Source organism: Lissotriton helveticus, chromosome 5_1 (genome assembly GCF_964261635.1).
Source record: "Lissotriton helveticus chromosome 5_1, aLisHel1.1, whole genome shotgun sequence".
In the NCBI taxonomy this organism is placed as follows: domain Eukaryota; kingdom Metazoa; phylum Chordata; class Amphibia; order Caudata; family Salamandridae; genus Lissotriton; species Lissotriton helveticus.
The window spans coordinates 497,431,640-497,459,073 of NC_136065.1; the positions used below are offsets into that span (position 1 = coordinate 497,431,640).

General features: G+C 53.0%; 1 protein-coding gene across 2 annotated transcripts in view; it reads right to left on the bottom strand.

Moving 5' to 3' along the window:
• Positions 1 to 27,434, bottom strand: part of VPS13D (vacuolar protein sorting 13 homolog D) — a 2,979,414-nt gene that overhangs the window by 1,756,294 nt on the left and 1,195,686 nt on the right. For both annotated transcript variants that reach the window (XM_078642819.1, XM_078642818.1), the window contains exon 38: positions 23,992 to 24,132. In XM_078642819.1, the coding sequence (XP_078498945.1) occupies positions 23,992 to 24,132 (141 nt within the window). The remainder of the gene's footprint in view (positions 1 to 23,991; positions 24,133 to 27,434) is intronic.

The window sequence follows — 27,434 nt, forward strand, 5'->3', positions numbered from 1 at the left end:
AGATGCATACTGGTAAGTAGCATATTCAGTTCGAGGCATGTTGGCTGCTAAATTCATATCTTAGCATAGAATACATAGCAGTCCCTCCATCAGCGGCGGGTGCCCGTGCCAGCTGCAGAAACCTGAAAAAGTGTTTTGAGAACAGCCTGTCCTACAGCAGCTTGCTGTTTGGAATGCACATCAACACAGTAGTGTTTTGTGAAGGTGTGTGGTGTGACCCACGTGGCTGCTCTGCAAATGTCCTCCAAAGGAATGTTCCCCAGGAAAGCCATGGATGCCCCCAGTTTGCGCGTGGAGTGCGCCCTGGGGGGTATTGTTAAAGTGCGCTTCGCTTTCTGATAACATATCTGGATGCACTTAACAATCCACCTGGCTATCCCTGCCTTGGAGATTGGGTTGCCTTTGTGTTGTGGTGCGAAGGCAACAAAGAGTTGCTTTGTCTTTCGAAAGTGTTGTGTCCTGTCTATGTAGTACATCAACGCCCTTCGTACATCTAAGGTATGGAGCATCCTTTCCGCCACCGTTTGCGGGTTTTGAAAGAATGCTGGTAAGTCAATGGTCTGATTTAGATGAAACTGTGACACCACCTTAGGAAGGAATTTAGGGTTAGTGCGTAGCACTACCCTATTTGGGTGAATTTGAATGAATGGCTCTTGTATTGTGAGCGCTTGCAGCTCACTGACACGCCTCAGAGACGTAATAGCTATAAGAAAGGCCACTTTCCACGTAAGGAATTGGAGCTCACACGAGTGCAGTGGCTCAAATGGTGGTCCCATCAGTCTGGTGAGAACGACGTTGAGGTTCCACACCGGAGCTGGTGGTGTCCTTGGGGGAATGACTCTCTTCAGACCTTCAAGGAAGGCTTTAATGGCGGGCACTCTGAAGACAGAGAGGTGCTGCCTGTTCTGAAGATAAGCCGCTATGGCTGATAGATGTATCCTAATGGAAGTGTACGCCAGATTGCACTTGTAGAGATGTAGCAGATAGCAGATGATGTTGGGGATAGATGCATCTAGTGGGTTGATGTCATTGGACGTACAGTAGATGACAAAACGCTTCCACTTAGCAGCATAGCATGCTCTAGTAGTTGGTTTCCTCGCCTCCTTGATGATACTCATGCATTCTGGAGGTAGGTTAAGGTATCCAAACTCTAGGACTTCAGGAGCCAGATCGCCAGGTTGAGCTGTTGTGGATCTGGATGCTGAATGTCTCCATGGTTCTGCGTCAAAAGACTGGGCGTGAGGCGCAGTCTTTGATGCGGCACCACTGAGAGTTCGAGGAACGTGGTGTACCAAGCCTGGCGTGCCCACGTTGGAGCAACCAGGATGAGAGTCATGGAGTGCTGCCTTAGCTTTCTTGCGACCAGCGGTATTAGAGGGGCTGGCGGAAAAGCGTACGCAAATTTGCCTGACCAGTTCATCCATATCGCATTCCCCTGCGACTGTGGGTGAGGGAACCTGGCGGCAAAGAGTCGGCATTTTGCGTTCTCCTTTGTGGCAAACAGGTCTATCTCCGGATGACCCCACTGCTGGAAGTACGGGTGGAGAACAGAAGGGTGTATCTCCCACTCGTGCATCTGATGGCTGTATCTGCTGAGCAGATCCGCCATCTGATTGTCCTTTCCTGGGAGGTGTTCTGCCATGAGGAAAATGTTCCTCTGAATGGCCCACTTCCACATGCTCTGAGCCAGATGAGACAGCTGTGGCGAGTGGGTGCCTCCCTGCTTTTTTTTTTTTTCACAACTGTGTTTATTAAGGGTTTCAGGCAAATCATACATACAGTACTCCATAGCCAGGAGGACACTGCCAGTGGAAAACACATAATAGAATGCATGAACAGCCTAGACATTCAACTAACCCCCCACCCACCGTCCCGCCCCCAGCCAACAACCCCAAAAAAAAAAAAAAAAAAAAAACCCCGACTACCCTCCCCTTATCCCACCCAAACCCAGTGCACGTGATCACCATCAGCTGCAGCATATAGTGTAAAGCACAATAGGCGTCCTGGAGCCACCTAGGCCCCGAGGTCACTGCCGGTAGGCAGTCCATCATCCAGGTCAACGGGAGGATCCAATGGCAAGTCTCTGTATTCTGCCCACTGCTTCCAGATCTTGTAATGTTTGCGGGGGCAGCCCCTGGCCTCAAACACAGGCAATTCCAGTCCCATAAGAAAATCTAGTCCCGCCCTCCATGCGCTGAGTGGGGGGGCGCGGTCACTCTTCCACGCCTTTGCCAAATCCCGTTTGGCGACCGTCAGGCCCAACAGAAGGAGGTGACGCTTATAGATGTTACCCCCTACTTGATCCATGATATGTAAAAGACCTAGTCTGGGCGTGCGAGGAAGGTCCCAGTGCAGCACCTCTGACAAGCAAGACCAAACCCCACTCCAGAATCGAGTCAGACCCACACACGACCACACAGTATGCAGCAGCGTACCGCTCTCCGTCCCACAACGCAGGCATACAGGGGTGGCAATGAGGCCAGCCTTCCACAGTCTCTCTCTGGTGTAATAGGCCCGATGCAGGTACTTGAACTGTATAAATCGGAGTCTCAAAGCGATGGCTGCCCCACGGGGGGACTCCAGTGCCTCCCTCCAATCATCCTCATCTAAGGGGCCAACATCTACTTCCCAGGAGGCCTTCAACGACAAGAGGGAAGAGGAGCAGTGAGTAATTAAGGTTTGATAAATTTTGGAGACTTTTTTATCCCCCAGATCCCCCATGAAGAGCTTGGCTTCAACGGGGCTAAATTCTGGGAGTTGGTCTAACCCCACTAGACTCGGCGCGAGAGCGTGACGCAGTTGTAAGTATTTAAAAAATTGGGTCTTGGGCATGTCGAATTCGGCGCTAAGGGCTTGAAAGGTTTTAAGAGTAGTCCCAGTAAGGACATGGCCTAGCGTCGAGATCCCAATAGAGTCCCATCCACTAAACCCCGACAGTGAGGCAAGTGCAGGGAGCCGGCCATTGTTCCAGAGTGGCGTTTCCGCTGTTAGGCGACCCCACCAGCCCATACGACGTAGCACCTGTCTCCAAAGCATGAAAACCACCTGAGTAGCCTGCGGCAGCTTCCGCCGCCGGCTGGCCGAGTATAACAGCGTGTGGAGCGTGGCATCCCCCATAAGAAAGCGTTCCAGGGCGTATGCCGGGTCATCACGCCCACCGTACCACCACTCATTCAGAACCAGCAGATGAGAGGCTTGGTAGTAGGATAGTATGTCTGATGTAGCGAGACCACCACAGTACGTGGACAGGAAACAAGTCCGCAGTGCCACTCTGGAGGCACCCCCTGCCCACAGGAAACGTCCCAGTACCGAATTCACGCGACGGAACCATTGTGGGTCAACCCTATATGGGAAGTTCTGAAGCTGGTAAAGGAGTCTAGGGAGGGCGACCATCTTAAAAATCGCCGACCTGCCATAGATGTTAAGGGGCATGCGAGACCAGGTCTTGACGTCCGACTGAACTCTGTCCCACACCGGCAACACATTGCGCTCCCACGCAACCGCGGCAGATTCAGACAGGAAAACTCCCAGGTATTTTAGGCCACCAACCGCGACTTGCAAGGCCGAGGCCCAGGGGAACACCTCCGATCTCCCGCCCAGCACCCATAAAGTCGATTTACGCGGGTTAAGGAAGAGTCCCGACACTTCACCAAAAATACGCATTATGTCTAGGATCCGCGGGCCAGAACGGTGAAGGTCTGTCAGAAAGAAGAGGACATCGTCTGCGTATAACGCAATCCTGTCCGAGAGTCCAGCTCCCCACACAAAGCCCCGAAGTTGTGCATCAATGCGCACCCACGCGGCCAAAGGTTCCATGACCAAGGCAAAAAGGTACGGGGAGAGGGGGCACCCCTGGCGAGTCCCCCTGGCAACTGGGAACTTCTCCGACACAGCCCCCGAAACACGCACCGAGGCGGTGATGTCTGTGTATAGAAGCCGGACATACGAGACAAAAATTGGACCGAGGTTGAGTCGCGGCAAAAGAGCGAAGAGATAAGTCCAACTGACTGAATCGAATGCCCTATCGATGTCCGCTAGTAGAAGCGCCGCTTGTTCTCCCGTCGCTCCCATCGCATCGACGGCCACCTGCGCACGCCTGATATTGTGACGCGTCGCCCTACCGGGCATAAAGCCCGCTTGATCCGGGTGGACTAAATCCGCCATATACGGGAGGAGGCGGTTCGCCAACGCCTTGGCCAACAATTTGGCCTCAAAGTTGATCAAGGATATGGGACGATATGACTCGTGTCTGTCGGGTGGTCTGCCTGGTTTCTGAAAAACCACAATTTCTGCCTGACGCCAGTCAATCGGCAGGCTACCACATTCCCGCGCTGCCTCTAGTGCCCGCCTATAATGCGGCCCCAGCTGCAAGTGGAATTTCTTATAAAATTCGCTGGGAAATCCGCTCGGTCCGGGCGCCTTGCCAGTGTTGAGTTGACCCAATGCATCGCCTAGTTCCTCCGCCGTCAAGGGGAGATCAAGGGCGGTCTTGGCTTCGTCTGTAATCGCGCGAGGGGGAAGGTCAGCGATGAACTTGTCAATAGCCTCCGGCGGGAGACTGTCTCGAGGGGCATATTGTATCGCATAATAGCGAGCGAAGCTCGCCGCAATGGCAGCCGGATCCGTCATGGCCAACCCGTCTTCGTCCACGAGGCCCGGCACAGTAATCGGCTGCAGTGTTTGTTGGCACAATCTATGGAGCATGGTGCAAGATTTGTCGCCCCATTGGTAGACCCTGCTCCTCGTAGCCAGCCAGGCCAGTCGCGCCTCGTCAAGTAAAACTGAGGCGTAAGATTGCTGCGCTTGCAGGAGCAGCCGGAGAGCTACCCCATTACCGTCAGTCCGACACCGAGCTTCCAACACCCCTACTCTATCTGACGCCGCCACTATAGCCTCACGACGACGTCGACGGGCTGCAGCACACCAAGCTATGTCGACGCCTCGCAGCGTGGGCTTCATGGCCTCCCAGACCATCACCCCATCAATCTCCTCAGTCAGGTTCTCGTGCCAGTAGTGGGCAATCGCTCCGCGCATGTGAGTAGTATAGTCTGGTTGCTGGAGATGCCACGAGGACATCCGCCACCGAAACGGCTGGGGCGACCTGTGCAGCGTGATCTGTACTACGACTGGGGAGTGGTCCGACAGCCCACGAGGCTGAATCACGGCCTGCTTCACTCTGTCAAGAAAGGCCCCCGGCACAAACACACAGTCTAGTCGGGAGAAGGAGCCATGCACAGCAGAGACATATGTGTACTCACGCGACCTGGCATGCAAATGCCTCCAGACATCCACCCAGCCCAGCCCATCAACCATCGCCTTCAAGCGAGTAGGGGAGGTGGCCACCGCAGTTTCCTGCAGCCTTCGCCGATCCAGGCACACATCTACCACATCGTTCCAGTCACCACCTATCACAGCCAAAGAGTCCGGAATCTCAGCCCACAACGCAAAGAGGCGCTCAGCCAGGGACCATTGTAGAGGAGGAGGGGCATACACACAGCCAAACACCACCGGCTCCGCGCCTATCACCCCTTTGACAAAGACATATCGACCCTGGGGATCCAGCCAATGACGCTCGTGGGTATAGGACAGTCTCCTGTGTATAAGGATGGCCACCCCTCTCGAACCTCTAGAAAATCCCGCATGAAACACTTGAGTGTAGCCAAAGCGCTGTAAGCTTAGCGCCTTTGTTCCCAACATATGTGTCTCCTGCAATAGCATGACATCAGCTGAGTCTCTCTTGCCCCAGCGCAACACTGCCCCACGCTTAATTTTGTCCAACATCCCCCTCACATTCCAGCTTAAAATTCTCATAGATCCACTAGTAGGTGTCAATTGTGCGGGATCAGCCATTGTCCTGACGAAAAAGTCTCAGAAAGCCCCAGGACCCGGCCCAGGCACCCTGTAGCATGCAAATCACTGTAGCCAAAATCACGTGCATCCCATCCAACACCCCCCCAGCCCTCCCAGCTCCCCCAACTGACACAACCCCACAAACCACCCAACACCCAATACTCCGCCTCCCCCCACCCCTATACCTCATGAAACCTTGAAGTACCTGTCGCGGCATGGGGAGCTTCGGGCCCAAAACATAGTGCCCAAAACCACCCATACCAATGGATCCCACTACACCCCCCAAACTAACGGGAACTACCCTTCGGGGCCGCCTCCCAACGTGAGAGGACAAGGCTGCCCATATGTCAACACCCCGAGCCCCAATGAACCACTAGTGACCTGTAACACGGTCAGGGCGAGGCAATCAGGCCTCACCAACAGCGCCCCACCTGAGACAAACCAATGTCCGGGTCTCACCACCCCTGGCGTTAGTTCCTCGGCCATCGCGGCAGTTGCTCCGGGCCTCTCGGATAGTCCACTGATGAAAAGAGAACTGACTTAGGAAATGGAGGTCTCATGATCATCAAAGCCCTTTCCCGGACTGATCAGTGTCGGACTGTACACCATCCCGCGGGGCGCTCCCGGAATGGGAGCGTCTCCGCGACCGAGATTTCCCGCGTCTTTTACCCCTAGTGGAGGAGTCACTCCTCTCCTGCGACGATCCACGTGATGGCCCTGGGTTCAGGCCCGGTTGGGCGTTCGGCCGGAGCCGGATAGTCTCATCCGTCCAACCATACACTGCCTCTGGAGTATCGAAAAAGTGAGTCTTGGACTGGAATACGACGCGTAGACGGGCCGGGTAGAGCAGTGAATAAGGAATCTTCAAACCCCGGAGCTTGGCTTTCGCATCTTGGAAGGAGCGACGCTGCTGCTGCACTTGTCTGGTATAGTCCGGGAAAATCATGATCTTATGATTATCGAACAGCAACGCGTCCGTGGCCCTTGCTTCTCGAAGTATGGTATCCCTATCGTGAAAGTTGAGGATTTTTGCGATGATTGGGCGCGGTCGTTCTCCCACAGGCGGTTTCTGCATCAGGGCTCTGTGGGCCCGTTCGATCACAAAACAGCTCGAGAGGACATCCGGGGGGAGCCAACCTTCTAGCCAACGCGTCAAGAACGCATCTATGGGCCCCTTCTCGCAATCCTCCGGAAAGCCAATGAAGCGTAGATTATTCCTGCGCGCTCGCCCTTCTGCATCCTCAACTCGGAGTGCCAGACCCCTCTGAATCTTGTCCATCTCCGCCACTTTCTTCTTTAGGGCACCAACATCATCTTCCACTCCCGTGATCCTGGTTTCAGCCTCCGTGATGCGAGCAACCGCGTTTCGAAGGTCCTGGCGCAGAAGCATGACATCAGCCCCAACGGCCCCGATCTTGGCGTCCAGTGAGTCCCTGGATTGCGTGATGGCCGCCATCAGGGCCGCGTTGTCAGGTCCCGCGTTCTGGCTGCCACCCGAGGCTCCTGACCCCCCGCTGGGTCCGGTAAACTTGTCGATTGGACCTTGCTTGTTGGGTCCAGCGCCGCCCCCACCTCTTGTCATGATCAGGGGAAGTCGGGCGAACCCCTCCGCACCCGCAGTAAAGTAGACGTAGAATGCACTCGGGGGCTTAGCTGCACACCGCAGGTGGACACACCAAATCAGGGGGCACTCACAGTTCTCTGCGTGTCGCAGTCGGATCAGGCCACAGTCCACTCCTGGGCAGCAGGCGCGATCCCCAGGCTGGCGGGGATAGGTTGCACTGGACACTGCCTGCCACCGATCCACTGCCCAGCCAGCACAGCCGCAGGATCCGTAACAGTCCAGTCGCAGAGGGGCCCTCGACCCCACGCGCCACTGACCACAGCGTCGGCTCCCCCGACAGATAGCCAAAGACGGTTGCGCCAGGCGGGGACCGCCAACCTCAAGGTCCCGGCGTCCAGAGGCCCAGCAGAGCACAGCACCACTCCGGTGTCCCCGGGGGCCAGGTCCCCCAGTCGTCACAGCAAAGGCAGTCCGGGGACCCCTCCGTCACGTCCCCGGGAACCAGGCAGCCTCAGTCCCAGGCAAGGGAATTGTACCTCCGGACCCACGCCACCAAAAGGGGGGCCAACCCACAACGCAGATGGGCCGCAGTCACGGGGGGTCTCCCGTGGCACCCCCTCCTCACGACGAATGGCGTCCTGTGGCAAGAGCTCGGTCCAACAACCCCAGGGGCACCCAGCGCCGACTCACCACCTCCCAGGCGCGGGTCAGCTCAGCGTCTCCAAAATCGAGGCCCCGGCTTCTCGGGGTCAGCATAGGCCGCAGTGGTACCGGAGCTTCCAGGGGCCACCCCGGCGTGGGAGTCCGCTCCACTGGTCACCGCCGCAGCTCCTTTCACCTCCGGTGTCGCAGGCACCAATCAGGAAGGCTTCCCACCGGTCCGACCAGCGGCCGCCAGCCGATGCCTCGAAAATTGAGGTCCCGGCTCCGCCTGCCGGCCCCAGGCCGCACCACTCCACATCCGATGTCGGCTCACCAGAGCAGCCGGGGGGACAGCGCGCCTCACCGGACAGGTCCAGATGCTGCCAGGGACAATCGCCACTCAGGTAGGGCAGGTAGCGGGCTCGGGGGTCAGGATAAATGGTAGGATTGTGTCAGGGCAGGCGGGAGCTCTACAACGCTGCGACCGCCATCATCGCCCGGCAAGCCACGCCCCCACCCTCCCTGCTTTTGAATGTAGTACATCGCGGTCATGTTGTCCGTCCGGACTAGCACGACCTTGTTGCTCAGATGTACAATGAAGGACTTGAGCGCCATGAAGATTGCCATCAGTTCCAGATAGTTGATGTGCATCTTCTGTTGCTGCGTCGTCCATAGTCCCTGCACTGTGTAAGTGAGCACATGAGCTCCCCATCCCTGGAGAGATGCGTCCGTTGTCAGGATAATCTGCGGCACAGGCTCTTGGAACAGTCGGCCCTTGCAAAGGTTGTGTGGAGTCCACCAATGCAGAGAGTCGTATGCCCGACTGGTAACCAACACTAGGTCTGTCAATTGCCCACGAGCCTGTGTCCACTGATTCGCTAAGCACTCCTGGAGCGGGCGCATATGCAACCGTGCGTGAGGGACTATGAAGATGCAGGAGGCCATCATGCCTATCAACTGCATGAACACTCTCGCTGGCAGGGAGTGTCGTGGTCTGAATCGTTGGATCAGCGACTGAATGCTGTCGATTCTGACTTGGTTTGGCTGAGCCATGGCTGTCAGGGTGTTGATCGTAGCACCCAGGAACTGCCGGACATGTGCCGGCTGAAGATGCGATTTTGGGTAGTTCAGGGAGAAACCCAGATCGTGAAGCAGGCGAATTGTAGTCGACATGTCTGCGGCGCACTGTTGCTCTGACTTGGCTTGTACGAGCCAGTCGTCTAGGTAGGGGTAGACATGGATATTCTGCCTCCTGAGGTGCGCCGCCACTGTCGCTAGACACTTGGTGAACACCCTCGGGGCTGTTGTGACTCCGAAGGGTAGGACTTTGAACTGGTAGTGCCTGCCTTGAATAGTGAACCTGAGGTATTTCCTGTGTGACGGGTGTAGTGGAATGTGGAAATAAGCATCCTTGAGATCTAAGGTTGCTAAGAAGTCTCCCTGGTTTAGCAAGGGAAGAATCTGCTGCAGTGTAAGCATGTGGAAATGTTCCGATAGTATGTACAGGTTGAGGGGACGTAGATCGAGAATGGGCCTGAGAGAACCGTCCTTCTTTGGAATAAGGAAGTACAGGGAATATACCCCTGTGCCTTCCTCCCCCACCGGCACGAGCTCGATTGCGCCTTTTTGCAGCATCGCCACCACTTCCTGCTGCAATAAGTGCAAGTGCTCTGCGGACATAGGCCTTTGCCTTGGTGGGATGTTGGGTGGAGTGGATTTCAACTCTAGGCAATAACCATACTGGACTAGTTGTCGCACCCACCTGTCTGTGGTGATGTTTCTCCAGACGGGCAGGAACTGCTGCAGTCTCCCCCCGACAGGTGTTAGGTGGTCGGGGGGCAGTGACAGAGAGTCACTGCTTGCTTGGAGTAGAGGTGCGGGAGCTGTTGTTTCCTCTGCCGCGACCTCTGTTGCTGTTATTCCTGTAACCTCCCTTGTTCTGTTTAGTGAACGAGGATTGCGCCCCACCTTTGGAGAACTGGGATTGTTGACCCATCTGTCCTCTGGTGACGCCACGTGCACCTGAGCGACGAAAATTGCTGCCACGAAACTGTTGGGACTGTAGGGCCCCCATAGACTTAGCAGTTTCTGTGTCTTTCTTTATTTTCTCTAGGGTGGTGTCAACATCCGGACCAAACAGACTATCAGGATTGACTGGCTGATTAAGAATTGTTGTCTGAATATCCTGCTTAAACCCTGAGATGCGGAGCCACGCTTGTCTTCTCAGCATAACGCTAGTGTTGATAGCCCTAGCAGCTGTGTCCGCAGCGTCAAGTGCACACTTGATGGCTGCGTTTGATATTAGCTTTCCTTCCTCAATAAGCATTTTGGTGCCTTCTTGGAACTGTGGGGGCAGGTGTTGTATAACCTGTTCTAGGGTGTCGTAGTGCGCCCTATCGTAACGCGCCAGGAGCGCCTGTGTATTGGCGATGCGCCAAAAGTTTGCTGCCTGTGCAGCCACTCTTTTGCCTCCTGCCTCTAGCACTTTGGACTCCTTATCCGGGGGAGGAGCTTCACCCGTTGTCTGGGAGTTGGCACGTTTCCTGGCATTGGCAACCACAAGAGAGTCCAGTGGCAATTGTCCCCGGATGTAGGCGGGGTCCGCAGGTGCAGGCCTGTACTTCTTTTCAATGCGAGGGTTGACCACTCTCGCCCTCGTAGGCTCCTTAAAAATGTCACCAGCATGTTTGAGGACACCTTTCAGCATAGGAAGTGTTTTTACTGTCCTTTCAGATATTGCAAAGGTGTCGAAAAGGAAGTCTTCCTCAACCGGGTCGGCATGCATGTCCACATCATGATTGGCCGCCGCCCTTTCAATTAGTGCATGAAATCCTGCTGAGTCCTCAGTCGGGGATGCACGTGCATTAAAGGTCTGCGGGTCTTGGCCCACACCTTGGGTGTTCTGGTCACCAGTGTCATCGTATGAATCCGGTTGTACATCAGGTTCATCGATAGGGAAATTGTACTGCTCATCCTCATCATACCCCTCACCCACAGAGTGTTCCGGGGAGGGAGTGGGGCTCCGTCTTGGAGGAGGCTGGATCGGTTCCGTGAGGCCTGAGGCGTCAAGGGGCACCCTCTTTTTCTTCAGTGGGATGATGTAGGAGTCCACCGGCTCAGAAGTGATCTTCCTTTTATAGAGTGTCAGCTTGCCGGTGGCAGCATCGATGAAACGCTCTGAATCGTCTTCCGATTCGAGTACACGACGTGGAAGAGGGTCAGCCAGCGAGGAACCCTGTTTCGGAGCCGATTTAGTCGAAAACGCTTTCGGCGCCTCCTTAGGTGGCAAGAGAAAGAGGAGTTTTCCAGAAGGCTTTGCCGGAGTGTCCTTTTGCGGCTGCGGTGATGGCATCGGAGCCGATGGAGCAAAGGCTTTCTCCCTGATCCACTGCAGTGACTCCGCAATGGGGGACGGTACACTGCCAGTGGGTTTCGTCGCCGACAAGGATGCTTTGAGCGGTCCCTCGGATCCGACTTCTTCGTGGGCCTTGTGCGTTTTGGGCGCGGAAACCGTCTTCGGCACCTCCGATTCCTGAGGCCGGGGCGCAGACTTCTTGTGCGTAGCCTCTTTGGAGCCGACCTTGGCGGGCTTGGACGGCGCCGTAGCCGCTGATCCGTGCCGACCATCTTTCTTGGAGGCCCCTTCCTCGGGCGTCGGTTTCGATTTTGGAGCATCGGAATCGACAGACTTCCTCGGCTTCTGCGGACCGGAGGTCGACGGAGCCGATGGGGCGACGGGCACCGATTTCTTCACTGGCACGGCAGCCATCTTAGGGACACTCGAGTCCTTAGGTTTCAGTTTCGATTTCGGGTCGGCCATTTTAGGTGTTGACGACCCCGATGGTTTCAGTTTCGGTTTCGAAACAGCGTGCCCAGCAAGTGAGTCCGTAGCCGGGCCTGAAGGCGGGGCTGTGGCTTGCGGCAACGGGTCCTGGGTAAGGCCGACAGGCGATCCCGTGTCCCGGTCGGTATCTTCGTAACCTTCAGGGCAGAGCTCGTCCCCCGAGCTGTCTGCCGCGGCCCCATAAATCTCATCGTCGTCTCCTACCTCTCCGACGTATTCGAGGACTTGACCCGCGACTCCGTCGTCGTCTCCCGGATCCGCCTCGACCTCCGTCTGTGATGGGGAGATTTGTAGATGGTGACCCTGGACCTCTTCTTCTTGGTCGCCGAAGATGTTCTCCGGATCCGGGGCCGCTTGCCTAGCTTCCAAGCGCACCGCGCGCCGAAGCTTGAGAGTTTTCTTGGAGCGGAACTGTGCACAGGCCTTGCACTTGCCGTCGTCGTGGTCCGGCGAAAGGCACTTGTTACACACGGGGTGTAGATCGATGTGTGGGTACTTGGACCCACAGAGCGGGCAGTACTTAAACGGGCTCCGCTCCATGTCCGTAAAGGCTTGCAGTCGTGTCGCGATGAGAAGGCCTCAAAGTTCAGAGAGCGAAGAAAACTCCGCTTATTCCGGCTCCAAGAGACGGAAGACTCGAGACCGTGCGCAGACAATACCGACGCAAGAAAATCGAGGCCTTTTGGCCGCTAAAAGGTAGTTTTACTTGGTTCCGACAGTAAGACGTCGAGACCACATCCGAACCCAATGGCGGAAAAAAACAATCTGGGGATGGAGCCGATGCCCATGCGCACTGTAGTCCAGGGGAGGAGCCACCTATCTCAGGATACTTCGAAGACTCTTCCAGGACAACAATGTGCAATCATCCGAGCCCAACACTAGGCGGCGATCTAATGCTAAGATATGAATTTAGCAGCCCACATGCCTCGAACATATTTTCACACAAAAACAAGGGTTTCAGGGACGTTATAGTTAGGTTTTAATCAAAAGAAGACTAGCTCATAGTTTAGAAATTAAATAAGGAGACTCAAGTATGTTTCGTCATGGGGTGAGAACACCTGGTGAGTGTGTTCAGAAAGCCCTCACCCACCAACCTAGTTGGTGGCATGCTTCATCATCGGGCCCACCCAGTGACACCTAGCGTGTCCCGGGTGTGCTTCGACGCCTGATTACAGCGGAGCAGGTATTTTGCTGAGTGTGCAGTGAAGAGTGTTATGAAAGTGATGTTTAAAACGGCTAGGCGGGGGTCCCAGTACCCGAGGGTAAATTAGACTTTAAAACCTTGGCCTCCGTCAGCGGTTAAAAATAAGGCTGTTGGATGTTAGAGGCGAGTTACGACCTCCCACATCCGGTGGGTCAACATGTTTCAGCAAGTGCCTTATGTATATGCTGGCTTTCTTCAGGACCTATTTAAAAAGTGGGTGCAATTAAACTAGTGGGTGTGTGGTTCAGACTATGTGTCTACACGCCCTAAGGTGTTTATCTATGTGTGAGAGGGGGGATTCCCTTCTCAAGAACACGCTAGTTTTAGCAAGTTTTTGCCTCAAGGTTGAGAGGTGGCAGGGGGTTGACCAGCATTTCTGGGCAGAGCCTGCTCTGGACCTGTAGTGCCTCCTTCACATACCGGTAACAAGGTTAGGGTCAGATTTTTCTCATATAATGCTAGAGAAATTCAACCGTTATAGTTATCTGAGCGGACTATAAATCGCGCCCCCACAATGCACTGCTTATGACAGCGCATATTACATCACTCATGACATGGTCAGTGATATCACTCATGACATCTCAAATGACATCAGTGGTGACATCATTCACAGCATCTCTGACGAACTCACTCACACCCCTATAGAAACTTTTAATCACCCACTGCCACTCCCACACAACCATTCACAAACCCATTCAGAGCCATACCAGTACTTACACACACATTCACTGATTAAGAGCTACACACACATCCACTCACTCACCCATACAGCCACTCATACACCCCCTCACCAATATAGCCATTGACATAACCACGCATATACTCATGCAAATACTCACACACTGAGTCACCCATAGAACTACTCACACACCTAGACACTCACCCATACAGTCAATCACACAGCCACTTACACACCCAAACAGTTACACGCACACCAACTTACTTACTCATACAAATAGTAGCATAGTCACTCACCTATACAGTTACTGACAGAAGCATGCACTAATCCATAAATCCGCTCTCACATTCACTCACTCACATGTACACTCATATACTCACTCACCTATACTGCCTTTCACATACCCAGTTACTCACCCATACTCACACAAGCACTTAATCAGCGACACAGCCATACAGACACTCACTCACCCATTCAGCTTCTCACACACATTCGCACTACCCCACACAGCCACTAACTCACCCTCTGACTCATCCATACGGGCAGTCACACATCTCCTCCCTCACACACACAGACAACCATAGAGATTGTCAGACAACCAATCAATCACCCATAGAGCCATTCATGTACCCACTAGTACACTCATACACCCATTTAGACATCAACTGACAGATACACACATTCACACAACCAATCACTCACCCATACATTCACTGAGACACCTAATCACTCACTTATACAGTCAGTCACGCACCCACTCAGTCATCCATACAGCCACTCATACACCCACTGATTCACCAACACACCTAGATAAATATATTTAACACTCAAAAACTTTTTAAAAACACTCAGTCACTGGATGATGCCATCACTGTTGTCATTTCAGATGCAATCAGTGATGTCATCCGTGATGTCACTGACCATGTCATGAGTGATGTAATATGTGAGGTCATAAGCAGGGCATTGTGGGCTCGCGATTTATAGTCAACTCAGGTAACTATAACAGCTGATTTTCTCTGGTAAAATCTGACCCTAACTATAACGTCCCTGTAACCTTTGGGGGTTTTTGGTGAATTTCTACTTTTTTACATTCTATTTGCTAACTATAATGTCTTAGTAACCTATGTTTTGTCAGTGAATTTCTAAGTTTTTTTTAAATGCTAAATCCTAACTATAACGTCCCTGTAATCTTTGTTTTTTTTAGTGAATTTCCAAGGTTTTTTAACTAGCAGTCACTTTGTACAGTGGTGGAAAAATGAGGCTGGGCCTTCAACCAGCTTTCAGGAATTCTGCTGAGCAGCACTTACAGGAGGTACTAAAAGGGCTTCTTGGCCCCAAAGATCCTTAAGGAGCCAAGGGGACTTTATCTCCCAACTATTAGTGCGCCAGGAGGCACATTTGCAGAGTGGTGGAGAAAGGGCGTGTGGCCTCTGACAACTTCTCAGCAATTCTGCTGTGTGGGACATGCTGATGGTAACAGGAGAGGTAGTTAGCCCCCAAGGACCCTCAATAGCCAAGGGGACTTCATCCCCCTACCAGTGCGTCAGGAGGTGTGTTTGAGGAGTGGTGGGAAAAAGCGGCTATGCATTTATTTATTTATAATTTAAAAAGGGAGGGGGGCCGCGTGGAACCCCTTCCAGGTCGATTTTGGCACCGGAAACCCCATCCACTGGGCCCGGCCATTTCTCTCTCTTATTTTTAAAGGGTGGAGGGCCGCACGGCCCCTCTCCTCCAGCCAATTTTGGCCCCGGGCACCCCATCCCTGGGAGCAGGCCATTTCTTTTTTTTCTTCTTTTTTTAAAGGTCCACCCTAGCAGGCCATTTGTGGCCCTGGGGACAACATTGTCCAGGGCATGGCCTCGCATTGGGCACCGGCAATGCTTTTAACACCCAGGGAGCTGCTGACATTCAGCTTCCTGGGTGTAAAAAACAAAGTGTCCTCCACTTTGAACAAAGGAGAGCAAAATCGCTTATTAAAAGCGGAGCACAATGTGTGCTATGGGTTGGGGGGAGCAGTGCCCATCCCATCCCATAGCAAGCTGCAGTGTCCCGGGGTGGGGGCACCCCGGGATATTGCTGGAGCCAGCACCGGTGGGGTGGTGATCACAAGGGCCACTTATGGCTCCAGGAGAGGGGCCCAGACACCGTCCCATTGTAAAAATAGCCCCAGGGAGGTGGCGAATCCCTGGGCTGCACGGGGGCTTGAGCCCCTCCACTTATTATAATTAAAAATAGCCCCGGAGAGGGTTGGTGGTCGCCGGGGCTCCGGGGGTGAGTCGCGTGCCACCCGTACTTCAAACAATCAGCCCCAGGAAGGTGGCGGTCCCCCACATTTTTTTTATTACGCCGGGAACAAGCCCACCTGGGGCCTAAATTAAACAAAGTACAGGAGCTTGCACTTCATTTTTATCAAAAACATTTTGGCCGGATTTGCAGATCCACATGGAATCCCGCTGAATTTTAAAAAAAATGCTTTTCTTAGGTTCAACAGTCCTAGGGGGTCAAGGTGTGTCTACTCTACCCCCCTTTCTTTTTTTTAAACGTTTTTGCTTCTGACTCGGTTCAAGAGCTTGGGATATCAGACTCTTCGTGCCCAGTCCAGAGCCACAAGAATGACTTAGCCCGGTCGTACTTGATCTTCTTCAGCACTCTGGGCAGAAGTGGTATAGGCAGAAAAGCGTATAGAAGACATCAATTGCACTTGTGCTGCCTTGGAAATTCCAACATGCAGAACTGCTGACATTGTGTGTTCTCTTGGGTGGCAAACAGATCTAACAAAGGCTCACACCACTGCTACAAGAGACCTTGCACCACCTGCGAGTGAAGACACCATTCGTGAAGCATCATGCACCGGCGGCTGAGTTCGTAAGCCATGGCGTTCAGGGAATCTGCAAGGTGTTGAACCACCACAGAAATGAATTGAAATTCCAGCCATGTTCAAAGGCTAAGAGCCTCCTTGACATAGGGTCCATGACCCCACCCAGCCCTGTTTGTTGCAGTACCACCGGGCAGTGGTATTGTCCTTGAACACCACACTACCCTTCATCTGACAGGATGAAGAAATGCCTTCAGTGCAAGACAAATCGCTCGGAGCTCCAGAAGGTTGATTTGGAGCCCGGACTCCGCCGGAGACCAGAGGCCTCTGATCTACGCCTCTCCCATGTGGCCGCCCATCCCAGGAGTTACGCATCTGCCACCACTGTGAACTCTGGTTGGAGAAGGGAGAGGATCTGGCGCTGAGCCAATCCTCATCCATTAGCCAAGACTGCAATTGGTGTGCAGTGCCCTTCGAGAACTGGACGCAATCAGAATCTGGGATAGAGGCTGAAACATCGGGTTAATAAACCGAATATCCCGGACTCACTGCTCGGGAGGAAAAGCCCGAAACTGTGCTGTTTCCAGTACTGCTCCGATGAAAAGGAGCTTCTGAGAGGGATTCAGGTGTGATTTCGGCACATTGATAGTGAGCCCCAGCGAGTGCAGGAGGTCCGCTATAGTTTGGAGGTGGGAGACGACAGCCTGGGGCAAGCTCGCCTTCAACAGCCAGTCGTCGAAATAGGGGAAGACTGGAACCCCTGATCTGCGCAGATGAGCTGCAAACACTGCCATCAATTTCGTGAACACCAGAGGGGTGCGTGTAAGGCCAAAGGGGAGCATGGTAACCTGAAAATGCTTCTGGCCTACAGTGAACCATAGGTAACACCTGTGGGCTGGCAGGACAGGGATGTGGAAATAGGCGTCTTGCAAGTACAGCGCTACCATCCAGTCTCCAGGGTCGAGGGCAGACAGGACCTGAGCCAATATCAACATTTTGAACTTCTCCTTCCGGAGGAAGTGGCTGACGTCTCTGAGATCCAAAATAGGACGCAGGCCTTTCTATTTATCTTGGGTACCAGGAAGTAGTGGGAATAACAACCACGACCTACTTCTGGCACAGGGACTCACTCGATAGCTCCCTTGGCCAAGAGAGCCGATACTTCCTGACAGAGATGGGCTAAGTGATCCTCCGATGGATTGTTGGTGGCATGGAGGGATGGGTAGTCTCAGTCTCAAAGGGGAGGTAGTAGCCCCTTCAGTTTACCTGCATAACCCATCTGTCGGACAAGATGTTGTGCCAGTGGGGGAGTTGATGGCTGATCCTGCCACCCACTGGCAACTGGTGGCCCTGAAAAGTCGAACTAGGAAGGTTTGGAGGCAACTGCAGGGGGGTGGCATTGGTGGACTGACCCACCCACTGGCCCCCTGACCTACGACGCTGGATAGCACGCCCATGGCAGCTCAGGTGCTGGGTGACTCGTGCGGCACTGTGGCTCTTGGTGGAACGTGGTGGCGCATCCTTTTCGTGGCCACGAAAGGGGCAAAAAGCAGACTGCATGGGGCGAGAAGTTGCTGCAATGCCCAAGGACCTGGGCGTAGCCCTACAGTCCTTGAAGCGCTCAAGCGTGTTGTAAGAAACTGGCTCTATATATACTGCACCAAAGTGAGGTACAGTGTGTATAGAGTCCAAGGGTCTCCAGAGGTTTGGCAGAGGCTGAAGTTAGATAGAACCTTACTCTCTAAAGTGGTAGCTTGGTCGATCAGTAAGGCAGTATCAGAGGACAGTGTAAAGCATTTGATGTACACACTCAGTCAGCAAATGGTCTCACACACTCAAGAACTGAACTCTAGGCCAATTGTTTTGTATAAAAAATATACTGTTGTTTTATTTCTAGAACCAAGCAAGCCTGGTGCAGGTAAGCATAGAAATACTTTTCAGTAGTAAATTGCTTGTGTGAACACAGTTCAAAATAGCAGTATAACTTGTACTGGTTTTGGTTACAGTTTTAAGAAAGCAGTTTGCAACACATTGCAGGTATAGTACATTCAATTGAAGGGCTTTTTAAGTAAAATGCTGTTAATTACTTTTCAGATTACTTTTGCTAACACAGGACTGGATCCTAGATTCAGCCCTGGGACTTTTTCCTGAAAACAGGTGAGTTAATGTGTTTTGGTTAAAGGTACGATTTTTAAAGAATATTATTCTATTTCAAAAGTTGACACTTGGAAACTTTTTCACATAGAATCACCAATGATATCCTACGGGAGGAAATTCACTTAGCAGGTAAGTTAGGTTATCATTACTTTTTCTTACTCAGTGCTGGATCCTGGATTCAGCACTGGGACATTTCCTGAAAACAGTCGAAAAAATGTGTTTTGGTTATTCTGCTGATTTTTTAAGAATATTTGTAGTTTTCAAAAGTTGACACTTAAAAGTGTCAATGTTATCCTGTGAGAAAAAATTAGTTATCGGTTTCAAGGTAAGTAATCGCTCTTTTGAGTTAGGGTCCTGGGGTTAGACTCAGGGGTCTCCCAGGGTCAGTGATGCACTGTTGTTGCACCCTCAGCGGCACTCGGGCGGCCCGGTGCAGAATGTTGAGACCCAATGTTATCCTATGGAGGATATGGGGGCTCCGGTTGGTGGCGGCTGGCAAGCAGGACACAGGGTTGTGGGAGCAAATCTCCTAGGGTTAAGCTCAGGGCAAGTTGGGGACCAAGTTAGCACCAAAGGGGCACCCTCAGCGGCGCTAGGGCAGCCGGGTGCAGGGTGCTGTTTTGAGGTCAGGTGCCCTGTTGATTTCAATGGAGATTCTCCGGGACAAAGAAACACTGCAGGCTCGGGGACGAGGACCTTCCTGGAGCGACCAACACTTTGAGGGGTAAGTAGGGATGTAGAGGGTTGGTTAGGCACCGCTAGGTTGGGCACACAAGGCCGTGGGGCGTCGGGTGCAGGGGTGAATTTTCTTGCCCGCTCTGGTTGCGGTAGGGGGGTCCTCTGAATTGAGGCTACAGGCGTCATCTGGAAGCTGAGGCAGGTCACGGGGCGCCGGATCTAGGATCGTGGTGGATTTAGGGTTTCTGGCTGGCACCAGAAGCTGCAGTTTAAACAAATCCGTTGTTCACGGGAGAAACAGCTTGGAAAGTGAATGCAGGCAGGTCCTCCGGGGTTTTTGAGGTTGCTGGCTGCTGGACACGCCGTGGTTTCGCAGGACCAGGTTCGAGGGGAGACAGGCCTGTAGGGCTGGGGCCAAGTCAGTTGGCGTTGTCCTCGTTAGCTCTGCACGGCTTCTCGTTCTTCCTTTTCTTGTGGTTGCTGGTTCTGAGGAAGGAAGGTTAAGGGTGCCCCTAAATACAAAATTAAGGGGCGTTACAGGTAGGTAAAGGGCAGGGACCATTGGGTCCCTTCCCTGGGGTGGGTACACCCCCTATTCTGCCACTCTCCAGTCCCTGGTTGGCTGAGTCCCCTCATCCTCAAGATGGCGGGGACTCGAGGTTGTGCTTCACCTTGCTTCCCCCACCTTACTGGGTGGAGTTGGCAGAGGTGGGCACACCTCTCTTCCTGACTTTGTTTTTCCTGCCGGGTCTCCCGTCCAAAGTGGGGGGGGGGGGTAGAACCGGTGGGGGCCAGTTGCTGAGTACAGCAAGTGGTCTGGAGAGGCTCACAAAGGCGGTATGCCTTTGAAGCTTCTCCTTCGTGAACCCTGCCCATCCTGGGGGAGGAGGCTTGGCACCTCGTCCCAGGATGTGCATTGTTTCAGGCCCCCGAGAGCAGCAAGCTCTCGACCCAGGGGTCCAGAAACATGTCTGTTGGTGGCAGCCTAGGCAGCCACTCAGTCAGGTCACTAGGAGTTGGTCGAGTTTCAGGGGCATCTCTAAGATGCCCTCTGTTGTGCATCTTACATTAAATCCCACACTGGCATCAGTGTGGGTTTAATGTGCTGAGAAGTTTGATACTAAACTTCCGAAGTCGTCAGTGCAGCCATTATGGTGCTGTGGAGTTCGTAATGACAACCTCCCAGCACCATATACTCTTAATGGCAGCACTGCACTTACAGTGCCCAGGAATGGACCTGGGTACTGTAGGGGGTACAGGGTTCATGCACCTGTACCCTCACCACTGGCATAGGGCACCCAGCTAGAGGGGTGACTGATGTATGCCAGAGCACTGTTTTGTGGGCATGGCACACAGGGATGTGTGCCATGTCAAATCTTCACTTTGTTTTGCACCAAGACATGCAGCCTGCCAAGGCAGTGTGTGAGTGTCAGGGTACAGAGCCTCCAAGGGTGACATAATAAGCGCTGCAGCCCTTAGAGGTCTTCCCTGGTGACAGTGCCCTGGGCACCTATGGTACCATTTACTAGGGGCTGACCTGTGGCCAGAGATACCAATTGGGTTAGTTTTTGGGGGAAGAACACAGGCCCTGGGAACCTGATTGGCAGGGGCCCAGGGCACACCAAGGAAAAGTGCATCAGTATTCTGGCAAAAAGTGGGGGGGTTACTGCAACAGAAACCCACTTTCCTACACGCGTTGTCTGCCTTGTCACCAAACAGATGACGCCCATTAAAGGGCATCTCCAAAAGGGTATCAGGGCTACCGACATGGATATCATTATACCCAGCGAGTCAGCGGTATCCAGCCCACACTGGATGGTGAACTTTTGCTGCGTCTCAATCCTCAGCAACAGCGCAGGAGAGCACAGCCCGGGTCTCCTCCGGGCACTTTGGCAGCACTTCCGCAACCGTGTCGACACAGAATGTGTGCAACGGCTTAAGAGCCATGCTGTGTTCACCGACCGCAGTCCTAAGCTGGCGGAAGAAAACATCTTCCCAAGATGGTCCAGCTTCTTGGATTCCCCAACTTGAGGAGCTGTAGGGAAAGCGCTACCTTTCGAGGATGAGGCTTGGACCACCAAGCTCTCAGGAGTAGGGTGTTGAGACAGTGGGTCACCAGGTGCCGGGCCGTGGCGTCAGGCAATCATCCTATCCACAGGACCGCTGTGCTGGGCTTGGACCAGGGGCATAGAAGGACATCAGTGAGAGCCTCATTGAAATGAAGCAAGTGCTCCGATGAGGCCGGTGCCGGCTGAAGCACCTGAGTCAGGAGGTTAGTCCTGACTGCCACCATAGGAAGTTCCAGGCCATGGCCTCAGCCGCCCTATGCAACACCACAGCGTAGGAAACTCCCTCCTCCGTAGCCACGGTAGCATACCAAGGTCTGGGGAGGTATCCAGACCACTGGCATCCCCCAACTCCTCTCTCCAGTCCAGCTCTAAAAGCTGGTCTGCCAGAGGGTCAACAGAGCTTTCCCAGTCCACCTAACCCTCCTCTGGCTGCCACTCAGGGCGATAAGGAACGCCAGGGAAGAACAGTGGTACAAAAGTACCCTCCGGCACCAGTACCGGCGTCGGCAGACGCTGGTTCGGCTCCGTGTCCAAGTCGAGAGGAGGGCTGGCCGGGGGCGCAACCGGCGTTGGAGGTGTTGTCAGAGGAATCAGCTTCGGGGAAGGTACCGTGAGGTCGTTCGGCGCCGATCCAGTTTCAGGCCTGGATCCTTGGGGGCCCTGCGGCGCCGAAGCTGGAGCCACTGGCATCAAAGGCCTAGAACCCCCAGCCGAGTCAACGGGGCCTGAAGGCAGAGTGGGTCTGCCCAAAGATGGAGTGGAGGGCTTCGTAGAAAGCACAAAGCTGGGCTGGGCAAGCTCCAGCTCCCGGAAAGGGAGGGAAGCGTGGAGCTGTCCCAGCAGGCTCTGAGGGCGGAGCCGAAGAACGTCGACCCTCCGTGTTCCGCGTCCCGTCGGCAGAAGGACGGGGGAAGACGAAGAGCAAGGATGCTTCTTTGCCTTCTTCTTTTGCTTCAACTTACCCGATGTCGAAGACTTCGATGATGAATGGTGGTGGTGCCTCCGCGACCGGTCCCATGACCTTCCCCTCAACTGGGACCTCGAACGGCGAGGAGCGGACTGCCAGTCCTCCAAAAGCTTTCAGGACCGCTCCCACAAAGACGTAGGATTCACAGCCCAGCAGACGGCGCACAAATTCGGGTCATGGTCGCGCTCCAGGCACCAAAGGCACATGAGGTGCGGATCGGTCACTGTCATCAGTGTGTAACAAGAGTCACTAGGCTTGAAACCGGGCTGACGACTTGACATCCTCATGCACCAGGAGTCGTAAGACTTCAGGAAAGAAGTACACAAAAGTCAAAGAAGTTTAGTCAAAAAATGACTAAGGGTACCACTCTCTCCAGATCTGCGCTGGCTGGCGCGGAAAAGAAAGAACGGACGTCAGCATGCAGGGGAGGCGTCTAAATAGATATCGCGATGTCATCGCGCCGATCACGAGGCTGATGACGAACGCGGAGTCGACCGAAGACACCTACCGACGCGCAGGGGTACTGCTGAGAAAAAATTCTCCAGATCCAGTCTGATGCCTGGGGGTAATTCTAAGGTAAGGAATCTATAACTAATAGGCTCTTTCAGATTTATAATTTACCATTCCAAGATTTTGGAAGCCCATCTTGGAAAGAGAAATAAAAAAATGTATACAAAAGCACTTTTTGAGAAAGGAGTAGCCCAGTAGCAAATTTCAGCAGCTAGGCCCTTTAAAAAAGTGATATAAAAGGGGAGAGTGGAGGAACAGAGGGTTTTGGGGAGCAAGTCTTGGCCACCAATGAGGAGCAGTTATCATGAAGGGCAGGAGAGCAACAGAGGATCCAAGGGGAATGGGAGTATGAACAAATCTGAGCAGAACAGGGAGGGGTGGAGGAAACAACGGACAAGCTGGTGGTAGAAGAGCAACACAGAGAGTGCAAGAGTGCAGAGGGAGGGAATGAAGGTGGATGCAGAGCAAGAAAACACGTGCATTCCCTTGGAGTGCTCAAAGCAAAAAAAACAGTTCTCTGAACGTAAGCAGTGTAAGGATACATGGCATCCAAATAAAAAGGATGGTAAAGATGCTGGAGGGGGAAATTAAGTCAACAATGAGATGATCCAAAACCCACAGTATGTGTTGGTATTGTACATAATAGGGCTCTCAAGAAAACACATCTAAGGCTGTCTGCATGCAACAGATACAAAGTTACACAATACCTCATCATATGTTATGCCCGTGGAATACAATTCATCCAGAACTTTACTTAAAGTATGTACTCCTTAAGGAAAGTCCACTAACTAACATCCTGGTGTGCGAGCTTCACTTAGAACTAAAAATAATCTGATTTACCATTATTTTCTTAGCAAGTAGTGACATAACATATTAAGTGAAGATACCTAAGCGGGCTAAAGTTGTGAAGTGGTATTGGTATTCTCCCAAGATGTAATTGAGTGCTGGTTTGACCTTTTTGTTTACATGCATTTAATACCTATATATTCAGTGTTTGTTTTTTAATTCTTACCCATTAGCACACTGGTTATGTTGATATCCAACCGATACCTAGCTGTCACGTTGATCTTTAACCGAGGAGAGTGAAGGTGGCTGGCTGGTTGCTGCTGCCATGATAAGGAACATGGCCAAGGTTCAATAAACGGCTCCCATCCTAAACATAAAGCAACATATTTAGCAGGATGGTAACATTCCTAAATTGCAACTGAGTTTCCGACTCATCAATTAACAACACAATATTTATGGTGCATTATTAGATAACTTGATTTTTAAACGTATTTTCCAATACAATTTTAAATTCCCCATCTTGTGCTGCAACTGAGCAATAGGTGCATCTAGAACTACAAAATGTCCCCATCTTCTGCTGCAACTGAGCAATAGGTGCATCTAGAACTACAAAATGTGATATCTAGGAAAAGTCACCTTTAGGGGAGTACAGCACTCTTAGGTAGGTAGAAATGATTTATTCCATATTCACTGGCATTTTGGTGACTGAAATCTGGTTCCTAAAAGAAATTACTGCTACAAAAGTACTACTAATGCACATACTTCAGCATGTTGCCCCTTCAACTATCTGTATGTACTTTTCCTTGCTCATTTACTCTTATTCATTAAAAGTACAGACACTCGGGGATGTGGCCAAGCGCGATCCGAGATGGCCGCGTAGTCTCGGAGCTCCGTGACTAGTCAGCCTCAAATCAATCCTGATCTTCAATCCTGATGTCCGGAGTGCCATCCCCGGGGCCGTGAGTGTGGCGGAACGACTGCCGCCTGTCCCGGAGCTTTCTGCAGCTCCTGCGATGGTGTTCTGGCCGCGGAGTCTGTCTGACTTGGTGTGGGCCTCAAGCCGGCACCCACAGTGATTGCTCCGGTCCGACCACCGTAGACTTCCGGCTCAGCCGGAAGTGGGGGCCGCAACGCAGTAAAGGCCGGCTCTGGCTCACTGCAGATCTTGCAGCTGGATGCAGTGGCCCTGCGCTCCTGTGTCCGTGTGTGGAGCGGTGATTGAAGCGGCGGAGGTGCGGGAGCTTCGGCGAGGCGGCCCGAGCGAACGCCGCATCTACTGTGAGTGCCGGTCCAGGGGCAGAGAGTGGATCACCCCCCCCTCACTTTGGCGCTCGATCCTCTTGGGTCTTGGATCTTTTCCTCCCCCCCCCGCCACTGATGGGCTTTGGTGTGTGGTGGAGGAGGGCTCTGCGGGGGTGAACCCTTCCTCCCCCTTCCCCGCTCTCCTCATTTTCGTCTGGACATCGCAGCAATTTGAGGACCTTGTGGGTGAGGAGCTGCTGGCTCTGCATGACTGAGTTTTTTTGATGTGCCTCTGCTGTACGTGGTGGCCTGGTGGACGACCCTCACCCCCCCCCATCCCCCCCCTTTCTGAGGTTTTTCTGACCTGACTGCTGTGCTGGGGGTGCGGGCTGAGTGGCGTGGTGTGGAACGCTGCGGACGGCTGGCCCTGTGGTCACTTCTGTTTAGCTGCTGCTGGATCATTGTAACTCTCCCCCCGCCCCCTCTGACTTGGACCTTGGAGTGTGGGGGTGCAGCTGGTACCACGTGCTGCTGTTTCAAGGTTCGATTCACGGAGTGTGCTGGGTCTGATGCTGAAGGTGGGGACCCTCTGTGCAAGTTGTATGTCGCAGCGGTAGAGTGGGGTGTGGAGGCAGACCCGGATTGTGGAATATTATCTCCTCTGTCCAACAGCGGACGAATGGGGGAGTCCCCCCTCTTGCTTCGTTGCTTCCCCTTCGATGTGATTGTCTGGAGGCGCTGGGTATATTTTTGGCGAAAAAAGCAAAACCAAAGGTGGTGATGGACGGAGCGTTGACAATACAAGCACTCACCCCCAGTCAACTGATCTGGGTTTAATCCATCACCGTTCTTTAGCCCACTCTGCCACCCCAGTTCAGACATGGCCATATGCAAATCAGTCTGACCCTGTGCCTCATATAATCTCCTCTGTCCAATAGCGGACGAATGGGGGAGTCCCCCCCTCTTGCTTCGTTGCTTTCCCCTTCGGTGTGATTCTCTGGAGGCGCTGTGTATATTTTTGGCACTCACTGAATGATGCGCTGGTCTTCCCTGGACGTACGCACTCTATGGTGAGCATGATTGGACATTGCGTCACGATGGCCTGGTGTTCGTAGTGCCACCGGGGTGCAGCGGGTGCCTCCTGTGGTGGTGAACTGACCCTGCTCTCATCTCTCGGGTGCTGAATGCCTCTGTGAGGCCTACTTCATTTAATTCTGGTGTTGGGCTGAGCGAGAGGTATCCATGATTCATTGGGTGGGGGGGGGTGACATAATGTTTGCATGACCGTATTTTTCATGGCCTCATTACTATGTCCTTTTGGGTGCTGGCCGGAGCTCCTATGATCTATCCCCCTAACTACCTTTTTTTGTTCTTTCTTTTGAATGTTTAGGGTGACAGGCATCCTGCATTTTTCAAGGGGCAGTTCTAAGCCTAATGGGCAGGGCAACGGGGTGGGGGTGTTGGGGAGGAAAATTTGTTTCACCAGTTGGGTGGATTGTTTATGGCATCAGCAGATTGGACTTGTTTATCATGCAGCAGATAGAGGATTGTCACATCTTTTTTTTACATATGATGATGGGGGGTAGGGAACTGAAGATTTTGAGTTGGAATGTGAATGGGTTGGGGGACAAAAATAAATGTAGCGTGGTTCTCCAGTATCTTAAACGCCAGGCACCAGATGTGGTTTTGCTTCAAGAAACGCATTTAGTTGGAAATTCATGTAGGGCTATGCACTGGCTCCAGAGGGGTGGGTATCCTACTTCGGAAGGCACTTCCTTTGGTGATAGATTCCACGTGGGTGGATGACAGGGGCAGGTATGTTGCCATTACGGGACGGTGGGAGGTACAGGTTCTTACCCTCTTGTCTGTTTATGTCCACCCGGGAATGCAGAGTACCTCATTCGCTGATTTGGAAAAGCTTTTGCTTAAATTGCCGTTTGGGCTTTTGATCTTGGGTGGTGATTTTAATGCGGTTGTCTCTGGAGTTATGGATAGACATCCCCCGTGTGATTTGGGGCACGCCATGCGATGGCTACCCGACTTCATCGACGCTAAGGGCTTAGATCCACTAAGCCCTTAGCGTCGATGAAGTCGGGTAGCCATCGCATCAGGGTGGAGATTGCTCCATCCTGACCAGAAACAATACACATTTCCCTCCGGTGCCCATAACAGCCTTTCCCGTTTGGGTTAGTGTTTTGTCCCGGCGGCCCAGGCAGCGTACGTCGCTGAGGTTGTACATCTCGCAAGGGGTATTTCGGATCATTCCCGCTTTGGTTTCGGCTTTGTATCGCTTCAGGAACGGCCGGTAGGTTAGCCCCCATTAACCCCTGGTATCTACGTAACCCCAAACTTCGTAAAGACTTTCTTAAGGCCCTAGATGAATATTTTGCGGAAAGTGCGGGATCGATGTCCTCCTCCATGACTCTT